Source organism: Pristis pectinata, chromosome 24, assembly GCF_009764475.1.
Source record: "Pristis pectinata isolate sPriPec2 chromosome 24, sPriPec2.1.pri, whole genome shotgun sequence".
Taxonomy (NCBI): domain Eukaryota; kingdom Metazoa; phylum Chordata; class Chondrichthyes; order Rhinopristiformes; family Pristidae; genus Pristis; species Pristis pectinata.
This window is the reverse complement of record NC_067428.1, coordinates 5,251,850-5,272,743: the sequence shown is the minus strand read 5'-3', so window position 1 is coordinate 5,272,743 and position 20,894 is coordinate 5,251,850. Positions and strand designations below refer to the sequence as shown.

The 20,894-nt window shown below is 43.4% G+C and overlaps 2 protein-coding genes across 2 annotated transcripts in view; one reads left to right on the top strand and one right to left on the bottom strand.

The window, feature by feature from the left end:
- The window catches only part of LOC127582617 (cathepsin L2-like), a 195,890-nt gene that overhangs the window by 109,426 nt on the left and 65,570 nt on the right, over nt 1–20,894 (bottom strand). The gene's annotated exons all lie outside the window — the stretch shown is intronic.
- On the top strand, nt 1,375–20,190 carry LOC127582615 (procathepsin L-like). Its single transcript, XM_052038058.1, has 5 exons — nt 1,375–1,512; nt 9,099–9,221; nt 12,299–12,478; nt 18,304–18,519; nt 20,065–20,190. Exons 1-5 carry the CDS (start codon nt 1,381–1,383, stop codon nt 20,119–20,121), a joined length of 708 nt encoding a protein of 235 aa, XP_051894018.1. The 5' UTR covers nt 1,375–1,380; the 3' UTR covers nt 20,122–20,190.

Genomic DNA, 20,894 nt, shown 5'->3' with positions numbered 1-20,894 from the left:
TTGAGAAGTTGGTGATGAGCTGCTTTCTTGAATTGCTGCAGTCCTCTAGTAAAGGTACTCCGGTGGTACTGTCGGAGATGGAGACCAGTGACAATACATTTCCAAATCAGGATGGTGCACGACTTGGAGGGAACCTGTAGGTGTCGGTTGTTTCTCTGAACCAGCCAGTCTTACAGGTTTGGGAGGTGCTGTTGGAGTAGCATAAAGACATTATGGCAGAGGAGGATCTGAAGGTGAGGCGTGCAATTAAAGCAGGGACAATGAGGTGGGGCAAGGCCAGGTGAGTTCTCGCAAATTCTTAATTACTATAAACCGAGATCATCACTCAGAAACATTTTCAGGACCAAACTTCTTTATTTCTCTGCAGAGGTAGAGAACTACATTGTTACCCCGACTCACTGTTGACTACAGCTGGTCAGAGTCCAAGGGAGTTTGTCTGTACATTGATTAGCTAACAGATTTATACCGTTCATGAGAGATGGGGGTGTTCACATTCCATGGCAGTCTACAATGCCTACGGCAGTTACTCCTTAATTTGTACTATTTGTTATCCTCGGCTACAAGGACATCTGCAACCGCTTGCTGACAAGTTCTTACCAAACAAGGACTTGTTATTCACTCTTTACACATCCTGTTATCCTTACATTGTGTGTCCATACCCTTACTTCTGTACACCATCTTTTTCAGCACTTTTTAAGCTTTCCGCGGCTCTAGCCCTGAATTCTTAACCCTTTGAGCCCTTTATTTTACAAAAATCTTATCAGGAGAGGCCTCCCACAATGCTATAAATAGTTGAATGGCCAACTCCAACTACTAGTTTCAATGTGTACCATATGTAAATAATATGTATAATTATTTATACAGCTTAGCATATGTGAATGTCAGTGCATGAACAGTAACCAGTACAGTATGATAATTTATTTACTGTGAAATAAAACAATATGTTATGCAAAGTTTGGTGTTCTGATCTACTCACTGGGCGAATGCTTAAATGGGAAAGTGCCCTGTTTCCAGTCACTACAAGTATCACAGTGGATGTTGATACCCCAAGAAGGGTATGCAGGGATTTCGAGATATATAAAACAAGTACTCTTGTTTTCTTTACAGCTTATTATTTTGAATAATTGATCTTATTTTGAATATTATTTAAGCAGAGCTAAAGTGCAGGTAGATATTAATCCAGAAACCATGTTTGTGAAGTATTTTTCAGTTTACTACAGCAAAGATGGAAAAATTTGAGAGTCTTTGGAACAGAATGATATCAGGACCATTGCTCTCTATTCACAGTAACTTTACAAAACAACTACTTTTATCATAATTAATGAACACAGCCCGTTCAAAGTGTAATGCCATTTCATTTGTTTCTTTAGGTTCTGCACAATGAAGTTCTCTTTGTTTCTGGGCTTTGTGGCGGGGTCTATTCTGCTTGTAGCCTCAGACCACAAATTCAATTCAGCACTGAATGAAGAATGGGAGAACTGGAAACTACAGTACAGCAAGCAGTACTCAGAGGTAAAACAGAATTTGTTCTCAGACTACACCTACTGTGACAGTGTATGCCAGGAGGAGGAAGGGCAACCTCAGCAGTCTCTTTCTAACCAGTTTGTCAGTGACCAAGTCATCGATCTGCACTGCCCTTATTTCCCATTTGCCACTGGTCTAACATTCCACTTTCCCATCGCTGCTGATTACCGCAGTGTCAGCCTACCCCAATGTCAGAATAAGCACTCCCAACCAAGCTAATGAATCAAAAAAATCCAAGTTGCATGCAATCTTAATTAATGAACCTGGTTGTCTCCTAAGTGCCTTTACACACCGTGCAACCCTGGTGGTATGAATAATGGAGGGTTCTACCTGACAGTTGAGGCAGGGGTCACAAAAGTGTTAGAACACAATCTGGAACACACCTGGGTTAAGAAGGGCCAACTGGGTTAGATCTGTGTAAAAAATCTGGACTGCTGGCTGGTAGCAAGAGAATTGTAGGGGTTTGGGTGGAGGGAGGGAGGAGTGGTGGGGTGAAGGAATTGTGTTGGGAAGGGGGTGTGGTTGGGGAAAGGTGATGGTGGTTGTAGTTGTGCTGATGAGCAGGTGTTGTAGTGGGAGTAAGGGTTTCTTGGTGGGAGAGAATGCAGACGGCATTGATGCCATCATGAATGCTGTCAGCATGACTCCTGTGAAGTACCTCAGATGAAGGACGTATTGCTGGAACACATTTGAACACATAACCAAAAACAGAATGACAATAGTCTGAACTTGGACAACAATGTTCAGATATCAGGTGACTTGCCTGTACTGCAATTGAGGCCAAGCCTTTGGGCATCAAACAATTCATATGGTTGTGTTAATAAGTGTGTTAATAGAGTAAATGGCAGGAACCTTGGGAGTGTTGACGTACAGAGAGACCTTTGGGTGCAAGTCCATAGCTACCATAAAGTGGCAATATAGGTGGAAAGGGGAGTTAAAAAGGCATTTGGAATGCTTGCCTTCGTAGGCCAGGGCATTGAGAATAAGAGTTGGGGCATTGTGTTGCAGCTGTACTAAGCATTGATTAGAGTGAAAAAACAACAAGCTGCTGGAGGATCTCAGCCGGCCTGGCAGCACCCATGGAGAAAAACTGATGGTCAACGTTTCGGGTCAAGACCCTTCTTCGGGACTGACGATAGGAAAAGGGGAAGCCCAATGTATAGGGGGGGGGAAACAGAGCAGTGATCGGTGGACAGAAGAAGGGGAGGGGAGGTGGGCACAAGGTGGTGATAGGTAGATGCAGGTAAGCAATAGCGAAAGGCAGATGTGGGAGAGGAGGGGAGAGCAGATCCACCAGGGGAAGGGTCAAAGGTACGAAGGCAGGCAGCATCAGGGGAGGGGAGGAAAAGGAGATGGAGAAGAAAAAAAATTGTCAAGGAGGAAAGAGATAGGCTTGGAAAGGAAAGAAAAGAGGCATGGTTGGGGGGGTTTGTTTACTTAAAGTGGGAGAATTCGATGTTCATGCCATTGGGCTGTTAAGGTCCCAAGACGGACAATGAGGTGTTGTTCCTCCAGTTTGCATTTGGACTTATGCTGCCAGTGGAGAATGCCGAGGACTGACATATCAGTGATGGAGTGGGAGGGGAAGTTGAAGTGACTGACAATGGGGAGATGCAGATCATGGTTACGAATGGAGCACAGGTGTTCTACAAAACGATCACCTAGTCTGCGTTTGGTCTCACCAATGTCGAGGAGGCCACACTTAGAGCACCTAGTGCAGTAGATGATTTTGGGGAGGTGCAGGTAAATCTCTTCCTCACCTGAAAGGACTATTTGGGCCCTGTGATGGAGGTGCCGTAGGGGCAGGTGTTACACCTATGGTGGGACAGTGGAAAGTCCCTGGGGTGGGAGTGGGATGGGTGGGAAGGGAGGAGTGAACTAAGGAGTTGCGGAGAGAGCGGTCCCTGCAAAAGGCTGAAAGGGGTGGGGAGGGGAAGATATGCTTGGTGGTGGGGTCCCATTGGAGTGGGGTTCCTTTTTTTCCTTCTCTACCTCCTTTTCCTCTCCTATCCTCCCCCTATCCCACCTGCCTCCATACCTTTGACCCATCCCCCCCTGGTTCTGCTCTCCCCTCCTCCCCCGCACCTGCCAATCACAATCTCTTACCTGCATTTACCTATCACCACCTTGTGCCCACCCCACCTCTCCTCTTTGGTCCACCTATCACTGCTCTGTTTTCCCCTTTGGGCTTCCCCTTTTCCAGTCTTCAGTCCTGAAGAAGGGTCCTGACCCAAAATGTTGACCGTCTGTTTTTTTCCACGGATGCTGCCTGGCCTGCTGAGTTCCTCCAGTATCTTGTTTTATTTCATCTAGATTCCAGCATCTGCAGTCCTTTCTTTCTCACACTGATTAAAGTGTTGTGTACAGTTCTGGTCGCCACACTACAGAAAGGATGTGGTTGCAATAGAGAGAGTACAGAAGAGACTCACTTGGATATTGCCTGGAATTGAGGGCTGTAGTTATAAGGACAGATTGGATAGACTGGGTTTATTCTCACAGGAATGTAGGAGGCCCAGGGGGTGACCTTATAGTGGTTCACAAAATTATTAGAGACATAGATAGTTAAAGTATATTTTTAACAGGGGCAGGGGAGTCCAGAACCAGGGGATATAGATTTATGGTGAGAGGGGAGGGTGGTTATATGGTCTGCTGGAGGAGATAGTGAAGGCAGATACTATTACAACTTTTAAAGGGTATTCGGTCAGGTATTTGGAAAGGGCTGGAGGGATACGAGCCTAATACAGTCAAATTGGATTAATGCAGCTCGACAACACGGATTAGGTGGGCTGAAATGGCCTATTTCTTTGTTGTACATTTCTGTGATTTTATGATTCCACCATTGGTGAGTTCCCCACTGTCAACATCCTGGTAGACACCATTAACCAGAAACTCAACAGCACCAGTCACATAAATACTGCAACCACAAGAGAAGGTCAGGGGCTGGGTGTTCTGCAGTGGGTGACTCATGGGCTGACACACCAAGACCTTTCTCAATCTACAAGGCACAAGTCAAGAATGTGCCTGGACAAGTGCAGCTCCAACAACACTCAAGAAGTTGACACTATCCAGGATAAAGCAGCCTATTTGATGGGGATTACACTGACTACACCAAACATTCGTTCCCTCCACCACTGGTGCACAGTGGCAACAGTGCGTGGCATCTAGAAAGAGGAACAGCAGTTACTACTCAGGCTACTCTGACAGCACTTCCCAAACCCGCGACCTCTACCATCATAAAGAAGGTCAAGGGAAGGAAGTGCATGTGGACACCAACATCACAGGTCCCCCTCCAGGTCATGCACCATCCTTACTTGCAAATATGTGTCCAATCCTTTATCATGACAGGGCCAAAGCCATGGAACACCCTGTAAGTAGCACAGTAGAAGCACCTTCACTACAAGGACTGCAGTGGTTCAGGTAGGTGGCTCACCCGCAGCTCCTCAGGGGCAATAAACGCTGCCCTTGCCAGTGGTGACCACATCCTGAAAAATAAATAAATGAAGCACAAGACATCTTTCATGTGTGGTAGCAATCCCCTCTTCAAGCTGTCTCCTAGGTTATGTGCAGCTTCATTACCTGAGTCTGTGGCTGCAGATGTTCTATCAAGTGACAGTGTGAATTCATCAGAAGAGAATGTATGATGAGGGGCAAAGCGGGTTGTGGTATATCCTTCAGTTTCCATCCCACTGCCGATACAGCATCCACATTGGCCAGTCCATTGATAACAGCCTCTGTCTCCTCCATTGGAATGATCTGATGCTGTCTCATCTGTCACCCTCCAGGTAGCTTCCGGTGACTCTGGTTGTCTGCCCTCTTGTCCTGAAGGAGAAAGGGAAATGTATAAGTGAGTGCCACGCACTCCCATTGGGTAATGCAATTGAATTGCTGGCATTTTGTACAAGCTCTGGGTTTGAGGGTTGCAGCAGCACCAAGACTGTGTGCAAACAGTGGGGCAAATGAGTGTTAGGTAGGTGAGATATGATGGAGCTTGTTTGCAGAAGAGTAGTGAGGATTTGATGTATTGAGATGCTCAGTCCACTGGATAAGTCATTCAAGCATGCATTCAATGACATTGGTCACACATTAAAAGCTATTGAATTGTTTGCACCATTGAATGCAACAGCTGTCCCCACACTACATTCTGAGTGTGTGTCTGAGTGACCTCATGACCTGCAGGATCAGCTTCAATAGCAGATGGCCTCCTAGCACCTACCACAGCCCCTTTAAGAGATGCAGGCTAGTCATTCACAAAATTAACCTCCCTGGTGAAGTGATAAGCCAATGAACAGTATTTGGTGCATTGCTTGCTTTGGGCAAAGTGGGAATGGGTAATGTGTATCACAGCCCTCTCCCTGACAATTGTCAGGAACTTTTAAACGATCACCTCTGCCTTTGTTACCTTTCAATTTTATTATTCAAATACCCACCCTGCCAGCTTCCATTGTTTTACCCTGCATAATCTCTGGACCATCTAAGAATACACTACCTGTATCCCAGGTCCACCGTTCTGTGCAGTCATCGTCCCAATGTTTGCTGACCCACATTGATTTCCAGTTAAGCAAATTTCAGTTGTAAATTCCTCAGTGATGTTTTAAAATGTCTACAAAGCACAAGCTCTCCAACCTCTAATTATCTCCAGCCCTACACCCTTCTGCACTTCTCCAGTTGTGGTCTCTGAATTACTCAGGAAGTAATTAAACTAGAGTGGCAGGAGTGGTGGTACTCTGAACAGTAGAGTGGCTGATGAGAAATCGGGATAATATGATGAAAACAAGTTTAGTCATCGGGATAGACAGGAGCACAGCAAAGGGAGACCATTGAAATAAATGCAATTTAAACCAATGCAAGAGGCTTAAACAGGTAAGGCTAATGATCTCAGGGCGCGGATTGGCTCTGGGGACTGGGATATCATAGCTATAACAGAAACATGGCTGAGGGAAGGGCAGGACTGGCAGCTGCCTTCTTGATGAAAGAGGGCATAACAATGGTTCCCTGAGAGGATATTCTTGGGGGATCATCCAGTAGGGTCATATGGGTAGAACTTGGAAACAAGAAGGGGATGGTCACTCTGATGCGATTGAATTATAGGCCCCCCAATGGTCAACGGGAATTGGAGGAGCAGATATGTAGAGAGTTTGCAGCTAGTTGTAAACATAATAGGGTAGTGTTAGTGGGAGATTTTAACCTCCCTAATATTTACTTGGCCAACCATAGTGTCACAGGCTTGGATGGAGTGAAATTTGTGAAATGTGTCCAAGAAAGCTTCCTTTCTCAATATATAGAGGGACCTACTAGAGAGGGTGCAAAACTGGACCTCCTCCTGGGGAATGAGGTAGGGCAAGAGGAGGAAGTGTCTGTCAGTAGGCACTTTGGGTCCAGTGACCGTAATTCTATTAGTTTTAAAATAGTTATGGAGAAGGATATGACCCATTCACAGGTTAGGGTCCTGAACCGGGGCAGAGCAGATTTTGGAGCCATTAGCCAGAATCTTGCAGAGGTTGACTGGGCGAGATTGTTTGCAGGAAAAGGAGCTTCTGCCAAGTGGGAGGCCTTTAACAGTGTGATATCAAGAGTTCTGTGCCTGCATGTTCCTGTTAGGTTGAAGGGTAAGGCTGGCAAGTTTTGGGAACCCTTGTTGACGAGAGAGACTGAGGCCCTGGTTAAGAAAAAGGAGGCATACACTGCACAGGAGCAATTGGGAACTAGTGAATCTTTTGATGATTACAAGAAGTGTAGGAGTGCACTTGAGAGAGAAGTTAGGAGGGCAAAAAGGATATGAGAGGGATCTGGCAGGCAAGGTAGGGCAAAATCCCAAAAGATTCTCTAGGTATATTAAGAATAAAAGGGTGGCATGGCAGAGAATAGGTCCCCTTAAAGATCAGCATGGCCATCTCTGTGTGGAACCAAAAGAAGTAGGAGAGATTTTTATTCAATATTTTTCTTCAGTTTGTACTGTGGAGAAAATGATGGAAGCTAAGGAAATGCGGGAAATAAGTAGTGATGTCTTGGACCACATAAAAATTAGCAGGGAGGAGGTATTAGAGAGCTTAAAGTGCATTAAGATGGATAAATCCCCTGGGCCCGACCTGGTGCATTCTCAGACCTTGTGGGACGCTAGAGAAGAGATTGGGGAGGCCCTTGCAGAGGTTTTTGCTTCATCTCTGGCCACAGGTCAGATTCCGTAGGACTGGAGAGTGGCTAATGTAGTACCATTGTTTAAAAAAGGTAGCAAAAACAAGCCAGGAAACTACAGGGCTGTGAAGCTGGCATCAGTGGTAGGTAAATTGCTGGAGGAGATTCTGAGGGACAGGATCTGCCAACATTTGGAGAGACAAGGTCTGATTCGGGACAATCAGCACGGCTTTGTGTGTGGGAAGTTGTGTCTGAGAAATCTCTTGGAGTTCTTCGAAGAGGTAACCAAGAGGGTAGATGAGGGTAGGGCAGTGGATGTTGAGGGACCTAGGACTCCGAGGGACCTAGGAGTGCAAGTGCGTAGTTCACTGAAAGTGGCATTACCAGTGGATAGGGTGGTGAAGAAGGCATTTGGCATGCTGGCCTTCATCAGTCAGGCCATTGCGTTCAGGAGTTAGGAAGTTATGTTGCACTTATATAAGATGTTGGTGAGACCACATTTGGAGTATTGTATACAGTTTTGGTCACCCTGTTAAAGGAAAGATGCTATTAAACTAGAAAGAGTGCAGAAAAGAGTTATCAGGATGATGCCTGGACTTGTAGGGCTGAGTTAAAAGGAGAGGTTGCACAGACCAGGACTTTATTCCCTGGAATATAGGAGACTGAGGGGTGGCCTGAGAGAGGTATGTGAGATCATGAGGGGCATAGACAGGGTGAAAGTACATAATCTTTTTCCTGGGGAGGGGTGTTAAAAATGAGGGTATAGGTTTGAGATCAGAGGCAAGAGATTTAAAAGGGACATCAGGGGCCGCTTCTTCACGCAAAGGGTGGTACGTATTTGGAATGAGCTGCCAGAAATAGTGGTTGAGGTGGGCACATTAGCAACATTTAAAAGCCATCTCGATAAGCACATGGATAGGAAAGGTTTAGAGGGCTATAGGCCAAGTGTGGACAGATGGAACTAGCTCGCTGCACAACACAGTGGGCATGGATGAGTTGGGCCAAAGGGGCTGTTTCCATGCTGTAGGACTCTTAATCATCCTAGAATTTACTTACTCCTTAGTTGAAAGATATATTTTCAGTCACCATGACCGAAACACTGGAAATTCCTCAGAAGGTACATCTACCTCTCTAGCTCTCTTTCCTTCTTAAAACCCGGCTCTTGATCATCTGCCCTAATGTTTTCCTGTGTTGCTTCGCATTTTGTTTGATGAAGCTCTTGTGAAGTGACTTGGGTCATTTTGCTGGATTAAATGTGCTATACAAATGCAAGTAGTGTTGACCCAGCATGTGGATTGAGTCCCTCCTCTCAGACAAGGTAGGGGCAATTGAAGCATTGCTGTAAAGTATTAATTCAGTTTTTGCATACAGCCTTTGAAAACTTGTATAATAATGGTAAAGAAAGGTGATAGAGCTTGACTTTGCCTTTATGTCTTTTTCAGGGTGAGGAGATCAACAGGAGAATGATTTGGGAAAGTGCCATGAGTTACATTGAACAGCACAATCGAGAATACTCATTGGGGAAGCACACATTTACTGTGGCAATGAACCAATTTGGAGATCTGGTGTGTACAAGATGCAAAATATGTGTGTCTGTCAGATGCCGGTTACTGAGGTGCTATTACTGAGTGAGCTATGTTCCATTTAGTGGTATCACGTTACAAAGTCCAACCTCTCTTGCCAATGTGTTTCTTTCTTTCTGCTCACCAATGCAGCCAGCATCATGGTGAGCTGCTGCCTCGAGCCTAGTGTCCTCTTTGTGTTTGCCACTGTGAAGTAAAGGAACACGATGGCCACAGCTGCACCAGGCCAAGTAGCACTAAAGAAATAGTGACTGTGTATAGGCTGTGCTGCATGCACCAGCCATATCAAACTCTCCTGATCCTCACCCCCTTCACTGAAATAAAATCCAACCAAGCATTGATTTTGATTATCTTCATAAGCAGGATGTTGCAAAATTGGAGAGAAGCAAAGCTGAAAATAAAATAAAATAAAATCTAAATGAGAAATATTGGAACACAGTTCAAAATGTCAACTTCTGTCCTCCAGAGCAATGACTCCAATCCAGAAGCACTCTCTGCCTCAATGTATGAGCTTCAGTGAGGGTGGCCATAGGATTTAACCACAGAGTATTAGAACCAAGCTGATCCTTGTGCAAGTCTGACCTGGAGAGTTAATTCGGCTTCTCTTTACATAAATGCCATCTGACCTTCTGAATGTTTCCAGCATTTTCTGTTATTGTTTCTGATCCTTGTGCAACTGCTTTGCATCAGTGCATTAAATCACAATCAGAAACAGGAATGCTGCCTGACTTTCTTCTCTAAGTCCAAGAGCAGTGAGGCAAAATGTAGACCTCAACCGCAGTCCAGCTGACAACAATTAATTCACATTGGCTGGAAATGAAAGCTGAGACCTTCCTGATAAATGACACTCAGTTTTGCCCCAGATAATTTAGCATCATGGAGTGGCAGCTTTTACCCATTTCCCTTTTAAGCGCTCTGTGAGGTTATATTCACAATGGAAGATGGTTTCTACATTCACAAAAACAGCTGGTTTCAGATTAAATAAATTGCATGAATAATAATGGCTCCAATTTTGAGTATCGTGCAATGGCCTTGTTGTCTTTTTCAACTTAAACATAACACCCTTTATATCAGATTCCGAAGAAATATGGTTTAGAATTTGTTTACAAAACACAAAACATTGATGTAAAAAATAACATTAAGACACTTGCCAGTTGAGTTAACACCAACCATTAATAAGGATGGACTTCCCATCATGATGTACTGCAGCGCTGTTTTCCTGGAGTCCAGCACACCTAATTAGGCTCAATAAGTGTCATCATGCCCAGGACTTATTTCTGGCAGGATCTTCAGCTACTTTGGTTGGGACCACAACTGCTCTGTTCCCTCACAGAAAAAAATAACATTTAATAATGCCAAAGGCTCAAACTGAGCATTATTTAAAAGGTTAGACAGGTCTTTCTTTTAGCCATTGACTAAGTGCTGCCAAACAAACCTCACACAGGCTAACCCAACCCAGTGTCCCAATCAGCACTACCTTACCCCATCCACCCACTCGGTGATTTTAGCAGGGTGAACCTTGAAATTAATAGAAATGGTACCATGTCCAGCAGATCAGAACCAAGTATAGACAAGTAAAAGAACAAGGAGAAAGACACCTAAGACAGGAGGAGGCACTCATGGCAGGAATGTGCCAGAGAAGAGTCAGTAAGGGCAGGAGTGCCCTCTGTGAACACTTGCACTTTGGAAACCTTGAACTGTGGCCAAATGCCCCTTCCAGGTGTAAATGCTGAGGTCACACCAAAAATGAAGGTTTCCTCACTTTGCTGCTGGGGCTACTCCTGATAACTGCATGGCAGTGATAAGCAGCAATGTGTTTCAGCAGAGGCTAGCCTGTAAGGAATCTGAGGCAGGGTTTCTGAGAGTAAGTGTGACCCGGACTTTACTGCAAGAACAGGCACGTGTTTGGCTGCCAGGAATATCTCAAAGTGCTGTCTGTAAGGAGTTTGTACGTTCTTCCCATGTATGTGTGGGTTTCCTCTGGGTGCTCCAGTTTCCTCCCACATTCCAAAGACGTACAGGTTAGGAAGTTGTGGGCATGCTATGTTGGAACCGGAAGTGTGGCGACACTTGTGGGCTGCCCCCAGAACACCCTATGCAAAAGATGCATTTCACTATGTGTTTCAATGTACCTGTGACTAATAAAGAAATCTTATCAAGTAGCAAACAAATACAAGTACCTGCATTGCTCTCAAAGTCTAGGTGAGGGTCACCGTCTCAGAAGCCTTGCTTCAGAATCCCTGCAGGCTGTCCCTTCTGAGATGAGCTACATTATGTCTTTTTGGTGCTGACAGCTACTTTGCAGGGGACAAGATTAGCTCCACTGAGAAAGTGAGAAATCTTTCTGATAAACGCAACTATAACATGCACATCTGGAGGTGGCATTTGACTGTGGTCCAGGTCTTCTAAAAGTGCAGGCCTTCAAAGAAGGCACATTTGCTTACAGTCTCCTCCCTAGTAACTTCCTGCCATAAGTGCCCTTTCTGCAAGGAAGCTCTTTCCTGTACAAACAGTTCTTCATCAGCATGGGTTGGTTCCTCTCTCCACACCACACCCCACCTGCCCCAGGCAACTTTGCCAGCCACTTCTCCCATTATTATAGCTCACATTTATGGTTTGCCAATTCTCCCCAGCAGCTGTTTGAGTGTGGCTGTATTGTGGCATGGGACATGAAGAGCAACCCTTTGATTCCAGAATAACCCTCCGATGCCCACTGCTCCTGAAGGTGTTACGTGAGGGAGCTTGTTTGCACCATTTTGGAAATGTTGCTGACAGATTTCACATTTTATTGAGACTGTTTTAGGGGAATCATGATTGCTGTTTTAACATCATAAAGATGATACAGACAAATGTAGCTATAAACACTTCAGATTGTGCTAGCTCGAAAAACCTGATTTCATCAAAAGGTAAGGAAGAGGGTGCTTGATATTCTCATCTCTCCTGATATTGTAAATGAAACACTGGTGCATTGTAACCCCAGGAGGTTCCCTATCCTCCTCCTGCGTATTCCCCATGGACTGTCACTACATTAATAAATGTACATGTAATTGTCTTTCTAGACCAGTGAAGAGTTCAATACACTCATGAATGGATTCCGCATGAATGAAGCTGAAAACTCAACTGAGGAAGAAGTTGAAGAATATGATGGGCTTGATGATGATGATAATGAAGATGGTTTCGAGCCACCAAGTACTGTTGACTGGAGGAAAGGGGGTTTGGTTACACCAGTGAAGAACCAGGTAAAAACTGGTTTGTATCATTTTGGAAATGTTGCTGCGCTAACATTCAGCGCTAATTAAGATGTTCTGTTGATGTCTTTTAGGAACTAATGAGTCTTATTTGTCTGAAAGTGCTGCCCCCTACTTGCTTGATAATGCTGCTGATGTCTTCTGAGTTCAGCCACACATGTGGAGTCATGCACTACAGGGCAAAATTCATCCTCAGTCCCACACAGTCAATAGGTAGTAGAGTGGCATATGCATAGCATCCCTTGCTTCCCGAAATCCAGTTCTATGGAAGACACAGAAGCTGAGTGTCAGAAGTGGACTACAACATGCATACAGCGTTTATTTTGTTGTTGGTTTTGCACACATGTGAGTTATGTTCTTTTAATTTAAGTTTATGTTACCTTATGTTTGTCCTTGACATAATGTTGACACTGCTGCTTCAAAAAGCTAATTTTCCTGGCATTTATATCCTTTATGTTTACGACAACAATGAACTTGAACTTGAATGCTACGTTATAAACTTGGGGCCTGTGACTGAGGATGAATTTCATTGCTGTTGACTGCTTTAGGTTCATCCTTTGCAGAAAGAGGCTATGGGTAATTTATTCCAAAATATGCTCTTTCTTTTGCAGGGCGGTACAGATTTTACTATACAATGTACAAGCAGAATTAAAACAAATTAAATTGATCTTGAGATAAAACCTGGCTAAACTCAACATCAACAATGTTACAAGGTACACTCTTGACAGGTCCAATATTTATATTCCTTCATTCTATCCTTGCTGCGCCTGGAACCTGCAATATGAAATATGTTCAGTATTACTTACCTGAGCCCCTTCTGCATCTGGGCAAGTTTAAGTTGGTGGCAACAGCAAGAAAGAAGGAAACATTTTTGGATGTTATATTAACTTTCATTGAACCATAGATTCGTACAGCACAGAAACAGGCCCTTCAGTCCACAACGTCCATGCTGCCCACTACACTGATTCCATTTCACTGCATTAGGTCCATAACCTTCTATACCTTGGTGAGTCAAGTACTTGTCTAGCTGTTTCTTAAATGTTGTGACAGTATCTGCCTCCACCATTTCTTCAGGCAGTGTGTTCCAGACTCCAACCACCCTCTGAGTGAAAGCAAATTCCCCCTCAGATCCCCTCTTAAACCTCACTCTCACACTAAACCTAAGGCCTCTTGTCTTAGACACTCCCACTGTGGGAAAAAGATTTCTCGTACCCACCCTGTCTATACCTCTATCAGGTTGCCCTTCAGCCTCCTCTGCTCCAGGGCAAAAAAAGACTTGCTTTGTCACTGAAATGCTGCAATCCAGGCAACATCCTTGTGAATCCCCTTTCCGCTCTCTCTAGTGCAATCACATTCTACCTATAGTGGGGTATCCAGAACTACATAAAGCTGTAATGTGACATTCTAGTGCTTTTATTATTTGCCACAACCAATGAAAGCAATCATCTCATATGTCTTCTTCCCCACTTTATCCCCTGTGATCTGTGCCACTTTCAGGGACTTATGGACTTGTCCCAAGCTCCGTCTGTTTAACAACACTCCCTAGGGCTCTGCCATTTACTGTACACATCCTAACCTTACTTGCCTTCCCAAAGTGCATCACCTCACATTTTACAGGATTAAATTCCATTCACCATTATTCCACCCAACTTTCTTGCTGATCTATATCATGCTGTAGGCTTAAACAACCATCCTTGCTATCAACACCACCACCAATTTTTGTATCATCTGCAAACTTACTGATCATAACTCATACATTCACATCCAAGTTGTTAATGTATAAATATGAAAGGTCTCAGCACCAATCCTTATGGTACACCACTGGTCACAGACTTCCAATCAGAAAAGCAACCCTCCACCACCACCCTCTGCCTCCTATTCGCAAGCCAATTGTGGATCCTAGAAAGCATTTGATTAAGCCTCTCACAGGGACTGTTACCTAAACATGGAGCTCAGAAATTGTACTTATTAACCTGTTTCAGAAATTAATTAAGTAGCAGGAGACAGAGAATATGAATAATGGGCAAGTACTCACATTGGCAGGATGTAACTTGTGAATTCACATAAAGATCTGTATGGGGCCATCAACTATTCACAATATTTTTAAATGACTTAGAGAATGTGATAGAAAACCACATAATCAAATTTGCCAATGGCACAAAGATAAGCCACGTTGTGAACAATCTGGATGAAAGTATTAAATTCCAAAGCTTAAATAGATTAAGCAAATTAGCAAAAATTGCCAAATGGATTTCAATGTGGGCATATGTGAGATTATCCACTTTGGATCTAAGAAGGTTACAAGAGCACGTTCTAAATGGTGAAAGGACAAGTAGAAGGATCCATGTACATGAAGTGTTAAAGAAAATGATTTAAGAAGGCTGAAGAATGCTGATCTTTATTACTGGAGGGCTATGAAAAAAGAGAGTGGAAGTTATCCTACACCAATACAATGTCTGGGTTAGGTCACCACATCTTTGTAAAGATATATTTGCCTTGGATAGAGCCCAGCATAAATTTACCAGAATGTCATCAGGAATTCGATGGTTAAATTAGGGTAAGAGATACAGAATTTATGGTTGAATTTCCTGGAACTCAGAAGATTAAGGGAGTGATTTGACTGAAGGTTACGAAGTATTAGGGGAAAGATACTGATAGAAACATGATCTAAAAAGCAGAATTGAAACTTTCAAGAGTTAGGAATCCATTGTACATACAGTTGGGAGCAAAAATTTGAATCCTCTTCCACAAAATGCCAAAATGACTCAGGTGAATTGTTAATTTTAAATTTGTGATCGGTAGGCTTTTCTAAAATAAAGGTGTCAAGTAATGCGGCACAAGGAGCTAGATCACATGATCTCAATGAATGACAGGATAGACTGGTCTTGTTCCTATGTTCTTAAAATGGCCATTTCATGATCCTAAACTTGTGTTCAATGATTTCTAGCTATTCCATACGCTATTTGTTTGGATGCCTAACCTAGGAGTGCTGTACATTATTCATAGACCAAAGCTCACCCAATCTAAACATATGCCATATTGTTTAGTTCCTCATCCCTAATCCTTCAATTAAAACAGGCAATTCCAAGTTCTGGACTTCCTGTGTTAGCTTATGATGCCTGGACTCACAGTAAACAAGCAATTGTTCAGCAAGCAAAGTCAATTTACTCAAAGCAGAATTGATAGAGAGAGTGGAAGAAACAGAACTTATGGCAGAAAACTGAGCAACTTCTCCTAATAAAAGCAGTGTGATTTCCGCAGAAAAAAATGCAGCAAATGGAGGATAGCTGTACACAAATTATGCACGTGCACTACAATAGTGTGGTCTTCAGGATGAATGATGTCCCACAAAGCTGCGTCCTCAGCCCCCTACTCTTTTCCCTATATACTCATGATTGTGTGGCCAGATTCTGCTTTAACTCCATCTATAAGTTTGCAGATCATACCACCGTAGTGGGCCGTATCTCAAATAATGATGAGTCAGAGTACAGGAAAGAGATAGAGAACTAAGTGACATGGTGTCATGACAACAACCTTTCCCTCAATATCAGCGAAACAAAAGAGCTGGTTATTGACTTCAGGAAAGGGGGTGGTGTACATGCACCTGTCTACATCAATGGTGCTGAGGGTTGAGAGCTTCAAGTTCCTTGGAGTGAACATCACCAATAGCCGGTCCTGGTCCAACCACGTGGATGCCACGGCCAAGAAAGCTCACCAGTGCCACTACTTCCTCAGGAGGCTAAAGAAATTTGGCATGTCCCCTTTGACACTCACCAACTTTTATTGATGCACCATAGAAAGCATCCTATCTGGATGCATCATGGCTTGGTATGGCAACTGCTCTGCCTGGGACCGCAAGAAACTGCAGAGAGTTGTGGACACAGCCCAGCATATCACAGAAACCAGCCTCCCCTCCATGGACTCTGTCTATACCTCTTGCTGCCTTGGTGAAGCAGCGAGCATAATCAAAGACCCTACCCACCTGGGTCATTCTCTCTTCTCTCCTCTCCCATCAGGCAGAAGATACAGGAGCCTGAGGACACATACCACCAGGCTCAAGGACAGCTTCTATCCCACTGTGATAAAACTATTGAATGGTTCCCTTATACGATGAGATGGACTCTTGACCTCACAATCTACCTTGTTATGACCTTGCACCTTATTGTCTACCTGCGATGCACTTCCCTGTAGCTCTGTATTCTGTTTACTCTGTATTCTGTTATTGTTTTTACCCTGTACTACCTCAATGCATTGTGTAATGAATTGATCTGGACGAGCGGTATGCAAGACAAGTTTTTCACTGTACCTCAGTACAAGTGACAGTAATAAACCAATTCCAATCCCAATAACTAAATTAACCATTCATTCCCTCTCTTGTCTGGAAGTTGTATTGTCCCTGGAAGCAACCTTTCCAATTAAATATTTTTATTCCACAAGTAAAGCACAATTTCCCCTCGCAGCCTCACAGTCCATACCTACAACATGACTTAATCTATGTCCTCAGTCTTGAAATTTTTTTAACAGGGTGAAGGGGTGGGACAGTATGTAGAGCCTGCTGCCTCACAGCACCAGAGATCTGGATTCAATCCTGACCTCGGGTGCTGTCTGTGTGGAGTTTTCACCCTCTCCCTGTGACTGCAGGTTTTAGATTAATTGGCCACTGTAAATTGCCCTGATGTGGAGATGAATGGTAGAATCAGGGAGGAGTTGATGAGAACGTGGGTAGAATTAAAAGCGGGATTTCTGTAGGATTAATGTATGTGGGTGGTTGATGGTTAGTGCAGGCTCAGTGGGCCCAAACTACTGTCTTTGTGTTGTATGTCTCTATGACTCTAACATTTTTGTGCTCTGCATGATGGAATTTTATCAAAAAATCCAACCATTAAATGTAATTGTGCACTTAGCATGTTGATAGCATGCTTCTACATTTTCGTTCTGGGTCCTCTATACAAGTGAGATGCATGTGCACAGAGGTTACTGGACAATGGCTGTGACCTCAAAGGGCATGTGACGCATGTTATGATATCACTTGCATAAACTTTTCTGTGTGCCCAGGACAAGTCAGAAGGGCAGAGGCCTATTTTGATCCAGTTAAGTGTTAACTGGGCTGCCACCTGGGCATTGGCTCAGTCACCTTCCAGACTGATGAACCCCCACCAACTTTCCCAAGGGCCCAACCTCTTGACCTCCACCAAACCCAGTCCAATTCTTCTCATGGCACTATCTCTATCATCCCATGCCCTCTGTTCCACCACACCATCTCTCCACCCCACTAATCCTGTTTCCACTCTGTGATCTTCTCCCTTATCATTCAATACATGCAGAAGTATCTTAAAGAGAAAGTTATCCATCAGTTAGTCTTAATGACACATTGCTGACTGACATTCTCATCTCCTACCCCAATCATTCATTCTGGCTCTGGGCTATTTTAGACATATTGGGCATTTTTTTTGGATTCTGGTCTAATATTTATAGAGAATTGTGTTGAGATGGTCCAGTTTTCCCTCTGACCCTCTTTATCAGCAGAGAGAACTGGATGTCCAGAAGCATGCTAACCTACAGTGACCTTGGTCTGATGCCTAAAATATTTTGCTCAAATTCTTCTGCAACAATCACATCTCAGCCCTGAAGAACAAGGGCAGAAGCACTGCCTTTACAACTCTGATGCTCATTGTCTCGGAAAGTCTCTGTACATTTCCGAAAAGAAGCCAGATTCATTTCTCCAGTGTAGATCTGTACTCCATCTAAGTAGAGATGAAAATGATGTGATGTTTACATTGTATTGCTTTCAGTGTGACTGTGTTTCTGATTGCTAGGGACCATGTGGCTCCTGCTGGATCTTCAGTGCAGTTGGATCCCTCGAGGGACAGTGGGCAAAAAAACATGAACTTATTTCTCTGAGTGAACAAAACGTGCTGGATTGTTGCCCTGAATTTCATGGATGCAGAGGTGGATATATGGGCGGTGCCTTCTCTTGTATAATGAGACTTGGTGGCATAAACTCTGAACGTACTTATCGCTACACTGCACATGTAAGTCTCTTTTCAATATGTATTTAATTTGCCCAGGTTCATTCATGGTGTTAGATGGCAAAGCATAACATACGTATGTCCAAATGGTATGTCTTCTCTGTTCAGGTACATTACTTGGTTGAGGAGATGAGAACATTTTGATTTTACTTATTCAGTCATGGGAATGCAGAGGTCTCTGCCAATGTTGGCATTTATTGTCCTTCTCCCATTGCCCCTGAACAGAGAAGGCAGCCGTGAATCAACCACACTGGTGGATCTGAAGTCACATACTGCCTTTGCTGGGTAAGGATGGGAGATTTCCTACCCTGAAGAGTATTAAAACCAGCTGTATTTTTTACAGTAGTTCTGTTCGTTCATGACTATTGAAATGAAAGTAAAAATTTATAAGTTGCAGATTTGTTTAATTACTTGAATTTAAGTTCCCCACCTGCTATGGTGGGATCTCAACTCAGGTCTTTGGATCAACAGCCCAGTCCTCTGGCTGCTAGTCCAAGAATATAACCACTCTGCTACCACATCCCTTGCCTTGTGATGCTGGGTGTTGGTGTATCAGTCACCTGAGTCAACACATTGTACCTGCTCTGTATTTGACTTCTGGAATTTTAAACATCTACCAACCAGCACATCTTTGGGATGTGGAAGGAAACTAGAGAACCCAAGGTAAATTCAAGAGGTCACAGGGAGAACATGCAAACTCCACACAGACAACACCAGAGGTCAGGACCAAACTCGGGTTGCTGGAGCTTTATGGCGGCAGCACCAACTGCTGTGCTACTGTTTAAGCACAAAGTGGTTTAAATTTGGGGTGTAGCCGATAAAAAGCCATTAATGTTTGATACAAAGGATTACATTTAGGGTGTGAACTATTGTGTAGAGTAACTTATTGTAAGCAGAGTTATTTGTTAAGAAAGAGATCTATTTCTTAGGAATGAAAATTAAGCCATTATTTGACAAGTTCAGAGTTTTGTATATTGGGTTTAAATCAAGAAATAATGATTAAAATTGTTCTCAGGTAAATATTTATATCATTGATGTTTAACATTGATGCTGTTTCTTCAGCAGTGCACCTCCTGCTATTGACAATCGCTCCTAGAATTAGAATTGTGTACTATCCTGATTGGTACACCACAAGCATCTCCTGACTGCTTTTATCCGTGTTGTGTACATTCAGCTTCCTTAAATTTGCTCCATTGGCAATTCCACACACTCATTTTTGAATTCCTTACCCACATTATCTATCTGTTTTTATCCAGTACTATATTATCAGGACTGACCCAACACAGTTTATTTTTCTCTGTCTCAGCACCTCACATTGCGTTCTGAGTCTCTATCTTTTGTGATCTGTGATGGCTCTGATCTGTTGTGAAAATCAAAAAAAACAAAGATCTGGAAATTTGAAATCTCAACTGAAAATGCTGAAAAAAACTCAGCAGGTCAGGCAGTATCTGTGGAAAGAAAAACAGAGTTAGCATTTCAAGTCAAAGACCCTTCATCAGAACAAACAGTTTCTGACCCGAAACACTAACTTTTTTTCTCTTTCCATAGCTACTGCCTGACTTGCTGGGTGATTCCATCATCTGTGAAACTTGTCAGGCTCTCTGATGTGCGGGCTGGTTTCATGGAGGCAAACTGAGACTGCAACTACAAGAGAGACTTTGGGATCGGTGTGCCTTCTGGCACTGTGTTCTCTCCAGATTTGCCTCTTTGTCTGAATGAGTGTACATCCTGCATCTACAATTTATTGATTGCGCTCCTCTTTGCTCTGGATTCCTCTGTGATTCTGAGCTACACTAGTGACAGCTTTGGTAGATCCTAAGGAGCATGTTGGCCAATATATTTTGTCACGAACCAGCAACAAAAGAAACACACTGAGCATGATTTAGTGTTAAAAACTATTTTATTAATCACTACTTATGATAATACGTAAAATAAAAGTAAAAATGTTAGTATGTTAGAATTCAAGAATGTTAAACCTCGAACGTTAACCCCAAAACTAAACTCTTCGTGTGTTTGTGGGTGTGGCAAAGTCCAAAACTCCCAGTTCCGGAATGGTTCTTAAAGTTCAGTTCCGCAAGCCATAAGGTGAAACATGAGCAAGGGCTTCTTCAACAACCACCGTTGTCTGAAGATAAGACGTAGACGTAGAGAAACATAGAGAGAGTACATATGAAATCCAAATGTTCCACGATGGAACCCAAACGACACTTCAGTGTTTACTCGGTAGTGACTTCCTCACCCCGAAAAGCATCCGAACCGTGGTCGTCCACACACAAATACCTGTTTCCTTCTACAGGTCAGCAACAAAGTGAACTCCACCGGATTACTTCCAACTTCCATACATGGATTTCAGTGGCAAACACAGTTATTGTTTCTCA

Bases quoted from the DNA above. Each gene is read 5' to 3' on its own strand.
- LOC127582615 (XM_052038058.1), top strand. From the start codon at position 1,381: ATGAAGTTCTCTTTGTTTCTGGGCTTTGTGGCGGGGTCTATTCTGCTT. The intron at 1,513-9,098 runs GTAAAACAGAAT...TGTCTTTTTCAG, and splicing joins ACAGCAAGCAGTACTCAGAG to GGTGAGGAGATCAACAGGAG. The intron at 12,479-18,303 runs GTAAAAACTGGT...TCTGATTGCTAG, and splicing joins TTACACCAGTGAAGAACCAG to GGACCATGTGGCTCCTGCTG.